Source organism: Calliphora vicina, chromosome 1 (assembly GCF_958450345.1).
Source record: "Calliphora vicina chromosome 1, idCalVici1.1, whole genome shotgun sequence".
Taxonomy (NCBI): Eukaryota; Metazoa; Arthropoda; class Insecta; order Diptera; family Calliphoridae; genus Calliphora; species Calliphora vicina.
Window position 1 is genome coordinate 86,818,916 of NC_088780.1, and position 21,662 is coordinate 86,840,577.

At 30.4% G+C, this 21,662-nt stretch overlaps 1 protein-coding gene across 4 annotated transcripts in view; it reads left to right on the forward strand.

The window, feature by feature from the left end:
* Positions 1-21,662, forward strand: part of scrib (scribble) — a 444,246-nt gene that overhangs the window by 229,975 nt on the left and 192,609 nt on the right. For all 4 annotated transcript variants that reach the window (XM_065515081.1, XM_065515077.1, XM_065515078.1 and 1 more), the window contains exon 13: positions 20,001-20,356. In XM_065515081.1, coding sequence (XP_065371153.1) covers positions 20,001-20,356 — 356 coding nt within the window. The remainder of the gene's footprint in view (positions 1-20,000; positions 20,357-21,662) is intronic.

A 21,662-nucleotide genomic window follows, 5' to 3' on the forward strand; every position in this document is an offset into this window, starting at 1 on the left:
TTTAGTGAGCAAACGTGCCAAGTCCCTTTTCACAAATTTTACTAATATTAAGTAACACATGTTTGGCTCTGTTATATTTAATAAAGTAGTAAGGAGTGAGATCGAAAAAAGCTTAACACACGTTTTTCCTAAAAACTTTTAACCCAAGTTTTTTTTTTATCAAGTTACCTTTGAATAGTATGCCAGTTATTATGTTCATTTCTGATTGAAATGGGTGACGAGAAAAAAGTGAGTACTAATATTATTAAATATTTGCAACAAAACCCAACTTGGTCCTGCAAAAAGTTGGCCAAACAATCAAAGGTCTGCCATCAAACTAATTCCAATGTTATTAAACATTATCGGGAAAACTTGTCCGGTGATAGAAAATCTGGTACAGGTAGAAGGAATGGTCCACATGATATTTCTAAAGCCAATAAATAGAAAGCATTTTCAAAATAGCTCCCAACACATCCGGTAGGAAAGCAGTCCGGTTAGCTCAGTACTCGGACTATTTGGTACAAAAAGTTAAAGCCAAAAAGCTCAAAAAGTTCCTGACAGGAAATCTGCTAAAAATTTAGAGGCCAAAGACAGAACGGAAACTGAAGTCAAATATTATAAAAAAATATACTGGATGACGAAACGGAGAATTTTTTGCAGCTTTCGGATCAATATTTTTATGTTACTAATGATCGAGGGAATGTTGTAGAAAGGTTTAGGACACAAAAGCAGAAAAATTTCCCAAAAAGTTCTTGATATGGCTAGCAATATGCAGTTGCGGCAAAAGAAGCCAAACATTTGTTACAAAGGGCTCTAAAAATACCGAAATTTACATCAAGGAATGTTTTTAAAAGATGATGCTTCCATTCATAAGACTTCTTAATGTATCCACTTATTTTTAGCCTGATTAGCATCCTGTCACTATGGTAAGAAAGGTCTTGAGTGGTAAAAGAACAATAATATTTTACTTGTACCAAGAGATGCAAATCCTCTGCACACCACCCTAGCAAAAACTTTGTAATGACTTGCAATTACTGAGCAACTTTCTTTTAAATGACTATCTCATTCCATATGCGTTACATAGAAGTAGTTTGGTAATGGCTGACATATAATCTGGTATATTAGAACTTGTTCAAGCAATTCAGAATTAAATATAATCAAAATTGATTTAAAATATTTTTTATTCATTCAAAATATTTTTTTTTTAAATCTATTAGAAAATAACTGAAAAATAATTTTTTGAAGACATTTTGTAATAGATTTAATAGTAATCATATACATATTTAAGTAACTATTTGTAATCCAACGTGGTAGTGACTCAATATTTGTAAGCGTTTGTGGTAAGTAGTTGTTAAAATAACTAAGGAAAAATTAAATAATTGTAAACGTTTTGTATTCAATTTTCCATTTTCATAAAAAGTGGACTTGACACGTTTGCTCACTAAGCTACGCATTTTTAATTAATAATAGAAATCACTAACTTTGTTGCGATTCTTGTTCTATGGGTCATTTCAAGATACTTTGCCGAAGTAACCATAAATCAAAAATTTATTAAAAGATCATTTTATGTCCTCCAGCCAAATGATTTTATTTTTTAGTACCGCCAGAGGGCGCTTTCCTAATTTTTTTAGATTTCATCGCTCTTTTTTTGGGGAAAATTTGCGAATATTTCACTTTTCCATAATAAAATCCGGGGCTAGAAATTCATTCCTTGTTTCTTCCCCCTGATATATCAAAAAGTGGAAACTGGAAATGCGTCACATTTGTGTCAAAAGTTTATTCAGTATTTTGAAAAGAATTGAAATTTTCTCTTCTCCAACAATTTCTTTATGTTAATGTAAATATTTTACAATGTTGACATTATAGTTGACATGTGCCAAAACACATGTTGTCATCAAGAGAAAAAAACTTGAAAATTTTGAAATTAATGGTCAGTTTTCATTTCAATACGACAAAAGTGAAAATTTCATAAAAGTTTGGCAATTAAAAATTTGACAGATTTTTATGTTATATTGTTTTGTCTTTATTACAAGGAATATATTAAAAGATAATTAAATGCAAATGTTAATAAACAAAATTATGTAAAGAGCAATAACTTCTGAAAAGAAATTATGTTTTTTTAAAAAAAAGTAAAAACATTGTGTTATGCAGAGATAGAAAGACAAATTTAATATTTCATTTTGACATTAAGAACAGATATTTCGAGTTCAATAGTTGTTTACCAGAGTTAATATGACAATGTCCCTTAGAATGTCTGTTGAAATGAGTTTTTCGAAGTACCAATATAACTTACGAATTTTAATGATTCATCAATATATCTTGTATGGCCCCGATTAGGTTCAGATCTATTAGTATTAATTTGTAAAATATGTCTTCCTAATCGTCATTTCATACATAAGGAGTGAGATCGAAAAATTCTTAACACACGTTTTTCATTACATTTTTTAACCCAAGTATTATTTGAATTTTTTTTTGATCAAGTTACCTTTGAAAAACATGTCAGTTATTATGTGTAATGTCAATTATATTAATTTTTTTGTTAATCTGATTAAAATGAGTGACCAGAAAAAAGTGCGTACTGAAATTATTAAATATTTTCAACAAAACCCAACTTGGTCTTACAAAAAGTTGGCCAAGCATACAAAGGTCTGCCGTCAAACTGTTTCCAATGTTATTAAACAGTACCGGGAGAACTTGTCAGTTGATAGAAAACCTGGTTCAGGTAGAAGGAATGGTCCACATGATGTTTCTAAAGCCAAAAAAAATAGAACGCATTTTCAAAAGAGCTCCCAACACATCCGGTAGGAAAGCAGCCCGGTTAGCTCAGTGCTCGGACTATTTGGTACGAAAAGTTAAAGCTAATGCAGGTTTAAAAACATACAAGGCTCAAAAAGTTCCTGACAGGAACGCTACTAAAAATTTAGAGGCCAAAAACAGAGCACGGAAATTGAAGTCAAGTTTTATAAAAAAATATTCTTGCTGCATAATGGATGACGAAACGTATGTTCTGGCAGATTTTTCGCAACTTCCAGGTCAAAAATTTTATGTTGCTGATGCTCGAGGGAATGTTGAAGAAAAGTTTAGGACCCAAAAGCAGACAAAATTTCCCAGAAAGTTCTTGGTATGGCAAGCAATATGCAGTTGCGGCAAAAGAAGCCACTCATTTGTTACAACGGGCTCTATAAATACCGAAATTTACATCAAGGAATGTTTACAAAAAAGGCTGCTTCCATTCATAAGACTTCATAATGTGTCCACTTATTTTTGGCCTGACTTGGCATCCTGTCACTATGGCAAACAAGCCCTTGAGTGGTACAAGAACAATAATGTGGTATTTGTACCAAGAGAGGCAAATCCTCCAAACTGCCCGGAGCTAAGGCCAGTGGAGAGATATTGGGCTCTTGTTAAAAGAGAATTGAAGAGTACAAAAAAGGTGTCCAAAAGTGTGGTAGATTTTAAACGGAGATGGACTACATGTTCGAGCAAAGTGACAGAAAGCACTATAAAAACGTTAATGGAAGGGTTTCCGAAAAAGGTTCAAAATTTCATCACTAGTGATTAAAACTATAAAAATAATTTTTTTTGTAAATTGTAATAATAATTTCAATCAAATAAAAAAAAAATTAAAGCTGTAAGTTTAGTGGTTTCTTTTTTATAAACATATATGTATGTTAAGAATTTTTCGATCTCACTCCTTAATAAAAACCCAAATATGTATTCAGTTTCGAATTACATAAAATATTCCCTTTCGGCATGTATTCGGGCAAAATCTTTCAAAGACAAGAACCCTAGATTATGAAATGAAGAAAGAGAAACGTGTACAGAAAACTTAATACGAATTCATTAACATTTCTCACTCATTCACTTCTATGTATTTATTACATGACCTCTGACATGTAAGTTATTAAACAAAGCTCCGAGCAAAACTATTTCCTCAATATGCAGTTTAATATCACAATAGAATTTACCAAATGTTTGCTAAGTAAAGGTGATGATGCTCTAAAAAGTTGTGATTAGTTTCACATTAGCTGCTCGAATCGGTTTTGGTCGGACTCTATACTATAAAGCCAAAGTTAAAGCACTTAATTATTTAATAATTCCTAATAAATATATAACATCTTTAATAAAACTCATACAAATTCTCGTACAAGTTAATTATCAGCCTACAAAATCGTTATATTTAAATGAGTTTTTCTTTATATGCCTCTTAAAAATAATTGAATTTGCATTTGATTTGAAAACATTTTATTTTAAGGAAATCTCATGTGCATATTTTATTTACAATATTTATTCAATAAATATCAAAATACACAGGGATAATCAGGGAATCTTTTCGATTCGTTGTAACAGAAAAAAAAAACATAAATGTTCACACTGTTGTTGGGTATTTTAAGTGAAATTATTACAATAAAAAACAAGTAAGAAAGTATGGTCGGTCATATAATACCCTACGGTAAGTAAATGAGCAAAAACATTTTTCTTTTAAAATTTAAATAATTTATATTCGTGGGTGATTTTTGGAAGTGGGCCTTATATGGGAGCTATGACCAATTATGGACCGATCACCATGAAATTAGGTCGTGCGATTTATGTGTTTATGAAAGTTATTTATGTTGAATTTTATGTGTATACCAACATTTTTTTAGAGATTTATGCACGTTAAAGTGTTTTCGGAAGCGGGTCTTATATGGCAGCTATGACTAATTATGGCCCGATCAAAATATAATTTGGTGACATGAATTCCGTATATATAAATCTTATTTGAAGCAAAATTTGTGGAGATACATATATAAATTAAACCTTTATGACCGATAAAGTCCAATTTCGGGGGTACATTTGTATGGGGGCTAGGTGAAATAATGGACCGATTTCTACCAGTTTCAATAGGCTCCGTCGTTGGGCCAAAAAAATTATATGTACCAAATTGTATCGAAATATCTTCAAAATTGCGACCTGTACTCTGCGCACAATGTTTACATGGACAGACAGCCAGACGGACGGACATCTTTTAATCGATTCAGAAAGTGATTCTGAGTCGATCGGTATATATTACGGTTCGTGCTAGACTAATATTTTTTGGGCGTTACAAACATCTGCACAAACTCATAATATCCTCCCCACTATGGTGGTGTAGGGTATAAAATTCGCAAGTTGAAAGAACAAAAAACAATTGAAACGCCAGAAAATAATCAATATATTAAGTATTCATGATGACTGGCTGGGGGAAGAAAATCTTCTTAATGGTACAACAAATGAAAATAAGGGAAACACTAAATGATAATCGTAAGAGTAAAGAAAAATAAAATTATTTTTTTCCTTCAAGAAAGAAAAAAAAACACATAAATATAAGTCTGAAATATTAAAAAATCAAAACAAGAACTGTGTAGAAAAATAAGGAAGAAAGCTGGTGAATTTTTCAAAGAAACTGCAAGATATCTGAAATCCTCATAAAATTATAAGAAAATAATAAAATATCTGTAATGGCTATTGATTGGTACACCCAAAGAAAAATAATAGATTTATTGTGAAAACGGATTTTAATGAAAATAACTGAAAAAAAAATTACTAGAAACACTTCTTTCAGTAAAATTTTTAAATATTAGAGATTAAGAAAATCTATTATTAAACTAACGAATTTTTTTCATTAGTGTTTTATAGTCGGATCATTCCTTAACCTATATCCTATTTACGTTGTAACTGAAATTGATTCATTATTTTTATTTTTTCTGTTTTTCTACCCAATTTTTTGCTCTTATACTATTGACAAATAAGAAAACGAAGACAATTTGTAAACGGAAATGTTGATTTAAGCTCTAGCAAACAATAAGAAAAAATCGTCTTCTTTTCGAAGAAAACAAAAATCGTTCACTCAACCTTTAATCATTTTTATAGATGTTTCTACAAATATTTCTTTTTCACAATTTTCTTCCTGTTTTCTGTTTGTTTTTTTCTTTTGCACATTTCTTAACATCCTCGATATTAAGGCGCGAACATAAAATGTGTGTCAGAATTAAGAGAAATGAAAATGAAAAATCACCTGCTAAAAAGGGAAAAAAATCGTAAAAATGTACATGACTCAGTCAAGCAAAATAATGGGGTTTTTTGCCTCAAAAAATCTTGTGTATTTTTTTTGTTTGTTTGGTTTTTTTAACCCAGTCAGACAGAAAGTCTCACACGCCCACACACTATCTCAGGCTCTTTGGTTTTTATTTATTTCATATTATGAGAATTGGATGTAACGGTACAAATATTGATGATGAGTAAAGTGATTTTTATATGGAAATAAGAAAAAACCAGGTAGGAAATGCTAAACATTTAAATTTAGTCAGGAGTTAGACTTCTCGATTATAAGGCACTGCTACAAGTTCCATTAATAATGACCGCGATCCAGTAGCATGCAGTATTGATGGATCGTGATCCATATTACAGAATAGCCTAAGGGCACCGCTACACATTAAATATATATTGTGATATTTGGATCGCGATCTGGTTTTCACAATATTAGGTTATTCTGCGATCCATCAATACTGCATGCTACACGTTCAATAAATATCACGATATTAGATCGCGGTCAATATATATTGAACGTGTAGCAGTGTAAATACGCACACGATCCATCAATCCATTAAACTATATATTGAACGTGTAGCAGTGCCCATAGATTTAAACTAATAATTCTGAGAAAACTTCAGAGTTCAAATTAGTATTTTGTAGTTGAAGGGACGAAGCGAATAATTTCGAGCAAAGAAATTAATTTTTGATATTTCACTCCACTGTTTTCGATAATATTTGTTTTCCATGGCCACACAGAAAAAATTATATTTCAATTCAAACATTTATCGCATATTGAACTGGTTTCAATTATTTCATAATTAAATCAAGTATTCATTTGCTCAAAAACAAAATTTCTTGATATTTTCTATTGAATTTTGAGTTTTTAATTTGATTATTTTGACAATTGAATATACAATTTTCGTTATTGGTTGAATTTCAAATACAAAAATTGAAACACAAAAAATAACAAAAATGTGTTTTCAATTACGAAAATTATCTATTCAATAATTTTTGTATTTGAAATTCAACCAATAACGAAAATTGTATATTCAATTGTCAAAATAATCAAATTCAAAACTCAAAATTCAATAGAAAATATCAAGAAATTTTGTTTTTGAGCAAATGAATACTTGATTTAATTATGAAATAATTGAAACCAGTTCAATATGTGATAAATATTTGAATTGAAACTGTTTAAGAAATAGTTTTTTCTGGGCATACAAAATTTGAACTTCTTCTGTATTGCGAAATTCGCTTTAGTTTCGTTTTTATATAGGTTCAAAGTTCATATACCTAAAGTAAAACTGTTAATAACTTTAGAACTGGTAATCAGATGTTATAATTTTTTATCTCATATTGAAGCAATTGCACCATTAAAATTATATATAAAATTCTGAATTGGGACGAAACGGGTAAGATCCGATGGTATCCTGTGTGGTGTCTGTCAGACCACCACTGCAAAGGAGAAAAATGGAGCCATTAATGCCTGTTTTCCATGTTCGGATTGTCCGTATACCATTGAACTGTTGAACTAAGTATGAGTTCATTCCCCAAGTAAATATTAGATTTGTTTGCTAGGACACGAACTTTGTTACTGAAACCACAATTCCCATCGTGTCCCATATAATTATACTCGTAATTACCCACTAAACATTTTTTTGTGACTTTGTTTGAGAAAGATTTTTTTGAGATTTTCCGATCAGAATTCGAACAAAAGTCTGACATTACTTCGAATATTGTTACGACATTTTTAATAGTAATCCAATTAAATATCAGAAAATGGTTCGAATATTTGACATGTGTAAAAATAAACTACGTATTGAGAATATAGGTTTTTGCATGGTTCCCGATAACATACATTAAATTAAAATTTTCCTTAGAGAATGAACAGCACTGTCCAATAACTTTCGTACGAAATGTCTGGATACAAAAAATCTGGAAGTGTCAGAAGGACATGTATACAAATTGTTTAATTTGCTGATACATTTTTGGAACTAGTTAATAAAATTCTTACATCAATTACGTCAGAATAATGTATATTGGGATGCTCATGTGTCTCTGTGTATCGAACATTACATGATTTTGAGGTTTAATAAAATACAAACAAAGACACAAATGTTTGCATAGATTGCCAGTATTGTTCCATTCTTATTGGCTTTTTCAAAAAAAAAAAAACTTAAGCAAAAAATATATCATATAAAATCGATGGCATTTTATACTTACCTTCGATTTTCTTTTATTTATGTTTTATTTAATGGGATACAGGTCGAACACGTAAATAAATAATATTTAGAAATGTTTGGTTTCTTATTTATGCGTGTTGGGCATTAAATCTTTCACATTTTCATGACACCTGTACGTGGTGTGTTAATACCAAGGACCTTCAAACTCATACTTTTTATAAGGAAAATGTTAAAATAAATTACAAATTTGTAGTGGCCTAAAACGTTATTGTGAAGTTCTCTACAAACAAATACTTATTTTAATGCCAGAAGATTTTAGGAGGATTCAAAAAATCAAATAGGAAGTTTAAGGTTTAATCAATCAGTTTAAGGCCAGGGTTGGTTTTGGTTTAAAGACAGTTAAACATATACACCCAGCGTTGTAAAAAAGCTGGGCTTAAATGTCAAGAAATAAACGTTTATTTTCGAAAAAAATCACATAATCTCAATATTACATTGTTTAATGGAAAATTGTATGTCAAAGTACAATTTTGATGAGAAATATAATCAAACTGCTTACCAATATAGATTGAACTAAAATCTAAGAATCCTGAAAATTTGTATAATTTTGTGAGGTAATTTTTCATACATTTTTGCTAATTAATCGTAATATAACGAACTAAAAACGCACCTATTAAAAAGCATTAACAGCTGTGCTAAAAGCACTCTCTGTTCTCTCTTCAATTTCTTGGTTCTTATTAAGGACTGAGATCGAAAAATTCTTAACAAACGTTTTTCATTAAAACTGTTAACCCATGTATTATTTGATTTTTTTTTTTTTTTGATCAAGTTACCTGTAAAGCATTTCAGTTATTATGTTTAATATCAATTATGTTCATTTGATGTTAATCTGATTAAAATGAGTGACCAAAAAAAACTGCGTACAAAAATTATTATATATTTTTAACAAAACCCAACTTGGTCCTTAAAAAAGTTGGCCAAACAATGCAAAATCTGCCGTCAAACTAATTCCAATGTTATTAAACAAGAGCTGGAGAACTTGTTCGTTGACAGAAAGCCTGGTTCGGGTAGAAGGAATGGACCACATGATGTTTCTAAAGCCAATAAATAGAAAGCATTTTCAAAAGAGCTCCCAACACTTCGTGAAGGAAAGCAGTCCGGTTAGGTCAGTACAGAGCACGGAAATTGAAGTCAAATTTTATACAAAAAATATGCCTGCTGTATAATGGATGACGAAATGTACGTATTGGAAATTTTCGCAGCTTCCGGGTCAATATTTTTATGTTGCTGATGCTCGAGGGAATGTTGAATAAAAGTTTAGGACCCAAAAGCAATATGGAGTTGCAGCATTTGTTACAAAGGGCTCTATAAGTATCAAAATTTACATCAAGGAATGTTTCCAAAAAAGGATGCTTCCATTCATAAGACTTAAAGATGTGTCCAGATGTGTTTAGCCTAATTTGGCATCCTGTCACTGTGGTAGGAAAGGTCTTCAGTGGTTAAGAAAAATAATATGGTATTTGTACCAATAGAGGCAATTCCTCCAAACTGCCTGGAGCTAAGTTCAGTGGAGAGATATTGGGTTATTGTTAAAATAGAATTGAAGAGCACAAAAAAGGTTTTTAAAAGTGTGGTAGATTTTAAACGGAGATGGATAATCTGTTCGAAAAAATTGACAGAAAGCACTATAAAAATCATAATGGAAGGGTTTCCGAAAAAGGTTGAAAATTTCATCACTAGTGATTAGAACTATAAGAATATTTTATTTTTATAAATTGTAATAATAATTTCAATAAAATAAAAAAAAAATATAAACTGTAAGTTTAGTTATGTTAAGAATTTTTCGATCTCAGTCCTTAGCTGCTGATTGTTATTTTCAGAATTCTATTGAAAATGTTTGTATTGTTATTATAAAATTTTAAAACTTTTATTTCCAAGTAATTATGAGATTTCTAGAAAAAAGTTATGAACATCACTTAAAATTTCAAGAATGAAAAAAATAATCCAGAATGCTTAATTCCGAATTTCCTGCAGAGTAAATCTTGGTATAAACATTTTCGTAATTTGTTTAAAAGTTTTTTTTATTGAAACATGCCAAAACAATTCATTTACTTTATATGTATGTACGAGCAGGCTTTTCAGCGAAGAGAACGTTCCAGTGTGATATCCCTACCGTTAAAAGGTAGCCATTGTCAACTTTGCATTAGATTTATGAGTCGATTTGTTTCTAGTTAATTTTCTCATCTAATGTTATACAGATTAGGGTAAATGAATCCCTTTGTATGGCATTTTACAAACAAAAATTTTGATTACAAACAAGAGTCAAGTGGGGGATCTAAAAAAAGTGGAAATATATATATGGGGTATTCACACGGTCTACTATTTGGTTATATTGTCATAAATAAAACTAAAAACACTATTTGAACTATGTTTATTGTTTTGTCATAAAATAATACTTTTTTTGTTTAAAACACAACAACAACTATTATAATATATTAGGACATTATGACAATATGACTAATAGCAGACCATGTGAATACCCCAATAGTATATATAACTTTTAAACGGAAAGTCCGACTTTAATAAAATTTCCCATGGTTATAGAGCAGGTGTAGTTTATGTTTTGAATTTGGGCTTTAAGCACCCCAAAATTATGCCAAATTTTTGTTCTCGATCCGATTTGCAGAGATCTACAGAAAACACCGCTATAGCTATAAATTATCTCTTATAGTTTACGAGATATTCGCTTTCGAAAATTAAAATGTATATGTTCTATCAACAGTAATTTCTGTAACATGTATGAGTTCGTGTTCTTAAAGTAATCAGAATTACTGAAATGACACACAAAATTATAAAAAAAAAATAAATAAATGTATTTTTTTGCACACGCCACCATGCGACCACCATTCTCTAGTAATTTAACTAGTAATTCGTTATGCTGCGGCTGTCAATTTACTCCATCGCCAATCGTATCAAGTCTGTGAGTAACATACGTTCTGCTGGGATATTCGTCTATAAAATTTTAAATATTCTTCCCCATGTATAAACAATTTCTTGTGATGACTTTACAGCAATTTATTATGCAAATTGTATAATTTTATTTGTTATTTTATTTAAATATTGCTCTTGTTAGTCTTATATTTTTTCGTTCAATGTGCAAGAGTTCTGTGGAACAATAACAAAAAATATATATTATAATAACAAAAAAATATAAAATACAAAATATAATATATTGAAAATAAATTGTAAACTTATTGAACTTATTCGTTATTGAACATTGATGCACTCGCTGAAAGGGAAACCAATATCCAACAAACAGTTGAAAACACACACAATATTGCACACATCCTTTCGGAGAACATAAACAAAGGATATTTTTTGTATATATTTGTAGTGGAATATATATGCGTTTGTACGTAATGTATTTGCGAAATCCTTGTAGAGTTAAATAGATTTAAGCATTTATTGCAATAAAGTTCAATAAAAAATTTACATGCACTTCACAAAGTACTGTAAAAACGAAATTCTTTTAGTATGTTTTTTTATTTTCATGTAAACTGATTTGAAATTAGCATAAGTTTTAATGATTTTTCATTCAAAATAAGACTACTATCGTTCTTTATGGTCATATACAATTTGAAGTTACTTAATAATTCTAAATTCGCTTTGGTTTTTCTTATATCGAGTTTCAAAGATCAATGATGGAAAATATGAGATCGTGAGTTAAACTCGCGGTCTCATATTTAGATTTATGTTTGAATTGATGATACATTGTTGGCAGGGGTAGCTCGGACAAAGTTATAAATTTTATTTTTTGTTTATAAAAAGTAAAATTTTTATATAAAAATTTCACATTCAAAATGATCACATTCGAAATGATCACAGATGAAATGATCGAAATGATATCGACCAAGAAACTTAGAATATTTATACCCTACACCACCATAGTGGGGAGGGTATAATGCGTTTGTGCAGATGTTTGTAACGCCCAAAAATATTAGTCTAACACCCACCTTAAAGTATACCGATCGACTTAGAATCACTTTCTGAGTCGATTAAACGATGTCCGTCCGTCCGTCTGGCCGGCTGTCCATGTAAACCTTGTGCGCAGAGTACAGGTCGCAATTTTGAATATATTTCGATGAAATTTGGTACATATTATTTTTTCGGCTCAAGGACCAAGCCTATTGAAACTGGTTGAAATCGGTCCACTATTTCACCTAGCCCCCATACAATTGGACTTTATCGGTCATAAATGTGTAATTTATATATGTATCTCCACAAATTCCGCTCCAAATAAGTTTTATATACACAAAATTCATGTCACCAAATTTTGTTACGATCGGTCCATAATTAGTCATAGCTCCCATATAGACCCGCTTCCGAAAATCACTTTAACGTGCATAAATCGCTTAAAAATTTTGGTACACACACAAAATTTAACATACTTAACTTTAATATAGACATAAATCACACGACTTAATTTCATGGCGATCGGTTTATAACTAGTCGTAGCTCCCATATAAGGCCCTCTTCCGAAAATCAATCACGAAAATAAATTATTGAAAATTTATAAGAAACATTTTTTTTGCTCATTTACTTAGTGTAGGGTCGGGTTTGACCGACCATACTTTCTTACATGATTTGTTATGTCGATGTCAAGCAATTCTTAGCAAAAATATTACTTTAAAGATGTATGTTACTTTAAATCTTGTTATGACTTAAAAATGTATGGTTGTCTAATTAAAAGGAATTTTTCAATTCTTGACTTCTTAAAGTAACTAAAACTAAAGTTATGTTATCCAGACATACTATTTGTTGTATCTGACGAAAACTCAACGAAATCTTAAAAATACACAAAAGAATATTACCCAACTCAAAAGCACATTACATACTTAGATCTTTCACATTTGCAGAGTCTATCTCAAACGGATATAGGATTTTCTAGGTGGTAATAAATTACACATACACAACAAATGCGTGACATGACGTGCAACTGGTACTAATTTTCCACATAGGACTCTATTTAGCTGCAGTGCTGAAAATTTACGAAAATAAGGTCCAAAACAAGAAATATTTACATGTTACACGTAGTAAGTGAAGTTTTTACTGGGATATAGTCACACACTCTCAGTCTCACTCGAAATGATACAAACTCATATAAAATCCCAAAATATACATGAGATTATTTTACATAAAAAGACAAAGGTATCACATGCATCCATCCTTAATATAAATTCATTGAACTTTCAAGTTAAAAATTTAAAAGATTTTGCAAAAACATACAATATAAAATCCAATAGACAATTTAAAATGTTTATACGTCAATGTTGTCGGGTTGGTAACAAAACTCTTGAATATTCAAAATAATAATCCTTATACTATGTTTTTTTTTGGGAAAATTGAAATAGAGACAGCCAGTTTAAGGTAAAATTTACAATACATTGAACTTTTGCACATAAAAAATGTATTTTCATGCTAATGTTTCTTTTAGTGCTTGGCTGGCAGGCACCATTTTTATTGTAAAAAGAGCCACGAATGGAAATCAATGACATGACTGCTAAATGATTGACTTTAATAAGACAGTCAATGAATGATTCTAAATCAAATTTCTGTGGCAATGGCAAGAAAACCAAATTGCTGTTAATTATGTTATAAAAACGATTTAATATTTAGGAGAAAAAATAAAACTTATTTTGGTTTACGGAAAGGTTGTCTACAGTCTTCAACACTTTTTTGGTTTTCTATTATAAATGTAAGCTAAATATAACTAAATTACTTTAACAATAAGTTTATATTTATTTAGCTCTTACTGTAAGTAGTTTTCTAAGTTTTTTATTCTCCATTAAACATTTAAGCAAATTCTACAATATTAACTGACGATTTTCAAGAAATCACTGTGACATTTACAATTTCAACAGCAGTCATTTTTAATTAACTTTTTCAAAAGATGTTGTCATTTCTTTTTACAGTTTATTGCCTTTTTCCTTTTGTTTTTTCCAAGTATTTTTAAAAGCTATTCTTTTAAATTTATTATTCAAACAAATTTATTGGGAAAAGTCTATTCATGTTATGGATTTTCTTCAATAATTACATAATAATGAATTTAAAAAAAGAATTACTATGAAGTGAGGTCGAAAAAACCTTAACATACATTTTTCCTTAAAACTTTTAGCCCATTTTTTTTGGATTAACTATTGAAAAGTATGTCAGTTATTATGTTTAGTGTCAATTATGTCCATTTGTTGTTAATCTGATTAAAATGAGTGACGAGAAAAAAGTGCGTACTAAAATTATTAAATATTTTCAACTTAACCCAACTTGGTCCTACAAAAAGTTGGCCAAACAATCAAAGGTCTGCCATCAAACTGTTTCCAATATTATTAAACAGTATCGGGAAACCTGGTTCAGGTAGAAGGAATGGTCCCCATGATGTTTCTAAAGCCAATAAATAGAAAACATTTTCAAAAGAGCTCTCAACACATCCGGTAGGAAATCAGCTCGGTTAGCTCAGTACTCGTATTATTTTGTACGAAAAGTTAAAGCCAATGCAGGTTTAAAAACATACAAGGCTCAAAAAGTTCCTGACAGGAAAGCTCCATAAAATTTAGAGGCCAAAAACAGAACACGGAAATTGAATTCAAGTTTCATAATGGATGATGAAAGGTATGTTCTGGGTAATTTTTCGCAGCTTCCGGGTCAATATTTTTATGTTGCTGATGCTCGAGGGAATGTTGTAGAAGAGTTTAGGATCCCAAAAGCAGATAATTTTCCCAAAAAGTTTTTGATAAGGCAAGCAATATGCAGTTGCGACAAAAGAAGCCAAACATTTGTTACAAAAGGCTCTATAAATTTTACATCAAGGATTGTTTACAAAAGAGGATGCTTCCATTCATAAGACTTCTTAATGTGTCCACTTATTTTGACATCCTGTCAGGTCTTGAGTGGCACAAAACAATAATATGGTATTTGTACCAAGAGATGCAAATCCTCCAAACTGCCTGGACCTAAGGCCAGTGGAGGGATATTGAGCTCTTGTTGAAAGAGAATTGAAGAGCAAAAGTTGTCCAAAAATATGGTAGATTTTAAACGGAGATGGACTACCTGTTCGAACAAAGTGACAGAAAGCTCTATAAAAACCTTAATGGAAGGGTTTCCGGATTATTTTTTATTAGCATTTATGTATGTTAAGATTTTTGCGATCTCACTCCTTATTATAATTTGATATACACTTTTAAAAGGCATTTGTAATTTTTGAAATGAAATACTTGTAATGTATATAAGGTATATTTTCTCCATAATCGGTTATCTCATTTAACACAATTTAATTGTAACGATTGTAACCTGCATCGCAAACAATCTAAACTAATCAAATAATACAACCTTCGAAAAAAAACGTTGTTATTCAAAAAAATAAAAACATTTTTTATTCTTTAATACCTTCAGTCATGTATTGACATCACTAAGCATACGACAAAACCACTAAAAACCAATTTTCAATGTCACTGTCAAATCCTTTTGTCGTTAAAGGCCCTCCAGGAAAATTAACAATTTAAAAATGTGCGTTTTTGTTTCATATTGTTTTGTTGTTGTTGTGTAGTGTTACTGTTACTTTTACCAAAGTTATTTGATTATGTAAATTAACATTGCGTTGTTGGCTTTTTTGCTTTTAAGACAATTTACATTCTTATCACTGTCATTACAAACCAAAACCGAAAAACTAACGAAAAAACCTCAACAGAGTCAGCCAGTTTGGCCTCTCTGCAGGATGATGGTTGCCGTTTATTACTCGTATTCCGTAATTTTGCCAAAGAAGAAAACAGATCCGAACCGAACAGGACAGGACAGAGTTTCCAAGGTTACATAAAATATGCAAACCTTGTAGTCGTGTTGTATTTACAACTTGTATCTATGTATTTGGTTGTTGGGTGTAATTTAGATTTGATTAGACGGCAAGATGACAATGACTACAGCACAGGGCCGACAACAAAATCGCAACAATAACGACGAATCTGCCACAACTTGTTGTTGTTCTTGTTATTGAGTTTATTTTATCTCATCTCTTTATATGAAAATAATGTTGTGTTAGTAGTTCGCTTGGCAGCGGACGGACTGTCTGTCAGGCAGTCAGTCAGACTGTTTGTATGTCTAGAGGGATGAATAGATGGTTGGATGGCTGGCTGGATAACAGTTGATGATGATGATAGTAACCACGGGCTATGTTTAAATAATGTCTCCCCAAAAGCAGAGAATTTGATGTAAATGGTGTTTGATAAGAAAAAAACAGCTTATAAAGAGAATTACAATTGAATAAAAAAACCACAATAAAATATGAAATTTGTGTCTGTTTCCTTTTGCTTTTGGAGATATTGACATTTTAGTCGTTGAAATATTGCTACCACAAAAATAATCTGTCTGTAATGTCATTTTCATTTAGCACCAAATCTAACTGTCAAATTCAATAATTATCATATTTTCTGTACGTATATGGAGATTTGTACAATTATAGTTCTTTAGATAATCGAAATTAACAATTTACATTTAACATTATGTAAAATAATAAGAGTGATTGATATTCGGACAAAATTTGAAGACTGTCACAAGTTATAGTTCTGAACAGATATTCGAAATAACTATTTATTTGGTTAGGTTGGTCTACACTAGGGTTCTATAAGTCGATTGTTCGATTTTTGCTGAAAAAAGTTGAAAAGTCGAAATCGACTTTTTGGTCGGAAAAAAGTCGAACAATCGATTATGTTATCTCAAAAGACGAATAGTCGATAAAAGTCGAAAATAGTCGAAAAAAATCGAATAGTCGATAAAAGTCGACTTTTTAGATTGTTAAAAAAAATATTTAATTGCAACATTATACTAAAACTATTGCAATTTGGTACACCTGCATTTTTTGTAGTGTATGCTAATATAAATAATAAATAAATGTTTATAAATTAAAGCTTTTTTCTACATAACATTCTTCTAACTATTATCGCCTTGATAAATATAATTTTTATTGCTAAACATTACAAAAGGCGCATCAATAAATGTAGAAACTATGTATTTGTTACAAGAAATGGTAAAAAGTTGAAAAAAGTCGAAAATAGTCGGAAAGTCGAAAATAGTCTAAAAAAGTCGAAAATAGTCTAAAAAAGTCGATTTAACTAAAAAGTCGAAAGTTCGAAAAGTCGACTTTGATAAATTACGAAAAGTCGAAAGTTCGAAAAGTCAACTTTTTAAAAAACGAAAAAAGTAGAAAAGTCGACTTATAGTAAAATTTTACGGATAATATTTTTGCGGAACATTTTTACTCCTTAAATCCATGTCTTAATGGTGTTTTTGCTCTTTTTTAAAAGAAGGACTAAAAAGTCCCATGCCTTGAGGATTTAGAGGGTTAATATATTCTACAAAAATGTTTTCCGTAACATTTTACATAAATTTGATGAACACATTTTATACCGAAAATACAAGGATCACATGGTTTCTTATGCCGATAAACAATAAGAATGTGCCAGATTAGGGAAACTTTACCCCCCCCCCCCCCCTCAAATGAAATTGAGATGTAAACTTTTAAAACGCTGATACACGTGTCTTTTATTTTTTGTCTTTTATAATTTCTGTTTAGAAAAAAATTCGATATTTTAACTTATATTCTTATGCTATTCCAGAATATTGCAAATTTGTTCGATTATTCGAATATTTATTAAAACGGTTTTCCGATTAATCGTCCAAAATTATGTTTAAATTGCAAAACATTTCGAAAAATATCATTATAATGTGAAATTTTCACAATTTTGGTGTGAATTTATTATTTGTATTCGACTAATTTTTTAATTAATTTTTTTTTCATTATTTCAATTTTGTAAAAAAAATTTACATTTAGTCAATTCACAAGGTCTCCTATCATGTCGTATTGTCTAATGTCATAATATTTCACAATGGTTTGAAAATGTTGTTATTGACTTTCAACCAAAAAAAGTCCTAAAATATTAATACTCTCTATGCTATGTTTATTGTGTTATCGTAACCCATGTTTAAGAGTCGGTTAAGCCGAGCCGAGTTGTGAAATATTAGAACCTTATGACAATATGACTAACTAATGATATGAGGCCTTATGAATTGACCAATTTTAATTATTATTGATATAGTATTCAAGAAATATGAACAATTTTCCAGTTAATTATATCATTTACCCCCATTAACACGAAGCCTGGTTATGCCTTAACTAATAGTTATACTGTCGGTTAAAATTATTTTTGTATGAAAACTGTCAGTATAACTATTAGTTAAGGCATAACCAGGCTTCGTGTTAATGGGGGTTAATCATTTAAATTTCAGTTTATATATCAATTATTTGGATTATAATCAGTAAATGTATATATAGCTGGAATCCAAAAGAAATACAAATTTAATTTAAATTTACAATAAAATATATAAATTTTTTTTATAAACCATTGAATTTATACAAGTTGGCTGCACAAAGAAATCAGGCGAATTCGTTTATTTTATATATGGAGTATGACATTCGCTTTATTGGCAAATTATTTTGTATGTATGGAATTTGACCCTGTATAAATCAGCCTTGTAAAATTGTCAATCCAAATTATATTTTAAATAAACAAAAAATATTACAATAAAAAATCAGAGACCCGAAAACTATTAATTTTTAATTTTCTCTCTGGTCTCTGTATCTAAAATTAAGTTTCGACATAAATTTATAAGATAAATAAAGTGAAGAAAGAATCAACAACACAGCAAAAACCGTATAAACTACATGCGATAAAAAATCAAATCAATAATAAAAATAAATCCCAAATAAGTCTTCCTTCGCCATCAAACACGATATCAGGGGGAGACCCAAGAAGCAACGTGCAGAAAAGTAAAAAAGCAGAAACAAAATCATGTTTAATGTTAAAATTAAAGTTAAAGAAGGCAATAACACATTGCCACGCAGCAAACGAGCAACGTCCATATTAAATGGAAACAACAGCAATAGTGGCAGTGGTGGCACCATGATCTTAAATGGACGCAACAGTCCGGCCACCTCAAGTCTACGCAGCTCATTGGCATCATCGAATCGTAGTCCGAGTAATTCACTTAAACGCAAAGATAAACGTGTAAGAATTGTCACCACCACCTATATGCCAACCGATGAGCTACAATACCAGCAGCAGCAGCAACTTTTATTGCTGCAGCAACAACAGCAGCAACAGCAACAACGCTTGAGACAATATGGTAAGCCAACAAAAAACAAAACAGATACAAAGGGAAAGGAAACTGTCATTAACTCGAACCGTGCATTCATACATGTGTAGCATGTGTTCGATTGTATAGATTGTTATGAAGCAACTGAAATTCAGGATGGAAGGTAGGAAGGAAGGAAGTCAGATGATGATAAGAAGAAGAGAACACAGTAGTGAAGAGAAGAGGAGAAAGAAAGTCAGGTTATTTCCTAATTGTTTATGCACATGCTAACGCCTTTTTGAAGTTGGTAATTGCAAAACGTGACTTGCATTGATAATATTAAACAACTACACACACACACTAACCAATACATACTAACTAATACATATTTCAAATACAAAAATTAACTGTATATACTTTGTATGTATTAACTAATACATATATTTATGTAAATATATAAATATATATGGCTTATTTACTTATCCTGCAACACTTACACACTCACTCATACTCATTTATATGAAAATACTACATTTTATTTATCTGATTATTTATTTTCTCTCTTTTATTATTTTTCCATTTAAATTTTTGCACGCACGCACACAGATGCCCTTGATGGTGTCACAGAATTGCGTCTGGAGCAGTATGAAATTCACATTGAACGTACCTCGGCTGGCCTTGGCTTAAGCATCGCTGGCGGCAAGGGCTCAACACCGTTTAAGGGCGATGATGATGGCATTTTCATATCACGTGTCACCGAAGGGGGTCCAGCTGATTTAGCCGGCCTTAAAGTTGGCGATAAAGTTTTAAAAGTCAATGGTATACCTGTCGTCAATGCCGATCATTATCAAGCTGTACAAGTGCTAAAGGCCTGTGGTGCTGTTTTGGTTTTAGTTGTGCAGCGTGAAGTAACACGTTTAATTGGTCATCCTGTATTTAGTGAGGATGGTTCATTATCACAGGTGAGTTAGATAACAACAAAGAAAAAAAATAAACACTTTTTTATTAATGTTCTTGTTAACCAGTAATGTCCAACCTCAAGCATATTTTGTTTTAAAGGAATTTAGAATTTTACGAGCAGATACAATATTCCAATAGCTAAATTTTTTTTAAAATTGTTTTAAATTTAAACCACGTTCTACAAACCTGATGAAGTTTTTTCCAGCCACTCTTAATTAGTTCGGTTGTACTACATTGCAATTTATTATCTTAAACAGTTAACAATTCCTACAAATTTAATATTTACATTCGAAACGACAAATTTATTTTTAAATAAATATATTTTTGGACCTTTTCTCTTCTGATTTCCATACAAAATTTAAAGTTCTCCAGAATTTCGAAATTGGATTGGAAAATATTTTTGTTCGAATTTTGAAGGGTGCCGGTTCTTAAGGGTTTATTTCCATTTTTGCACTGTAAATTCGTCGAAATATTGCCAAAAAAAATTGTTTTTCCCGAAAATTGCTAAATTTAAATTGCAGGTACTGAAAAACTAGATGAGATATTGACATCATTTTTTCAAAGTTTATTCCCTATTATAATCTCAATAAATCCGAATGTTATGATCAAAAAAATTCTGAAATTTGTTTGACAAAATTTTTAAAAATTTGAAACTGTCGTTAAAAAATTTTTTTTTTGGTCATACCTGCGAATAGGTGATCCTACAAAGACAAAAACTCATATGCGAGTAAATATGGACATATTTTAAGTAAAAATTAGCTTTTATTTTAACATTTGTCAAAATATGTTAATGTTCTTACTACATTTCTTGTTCTAGTGGCTTGAGACAAGTTAATGACCTAGGGAATTTTTAATAACTTTATTATTTTTTAACCAATTTTTGTCATTTATATATCATTAAAAAATTATTTACACATTTCGATTCTTTTGTATTCAATTGCAAAAGTAATTATTTAGTAGCACAATTTTTTTATTACTGTAATTTTCATTAATATAAATAAAAACACTTATTTCTGCAACATAATGCAGAAAGTTAAGGAGTTTCACAAATTTACTTTATATAAATAGTAAAATTTTGCATATATCTGACCTTTGACCTCGATGCGCGTCCTGAAATCATTGTCCGATTTGGCTTAAATTTTCAGCACTTAACTTTTAGACCTAGTGTCACAATATTCCACCCGGCACTCTTTGAAATCAAAAAATAAAAAATTCGGCTGTCACCCACAATTTTATTAAAAGTTTTCTGAGTGGGATGACACCAGGATGTAGCTGTAATAATGTCAAAAGTCTGACTGTATGTGTCAA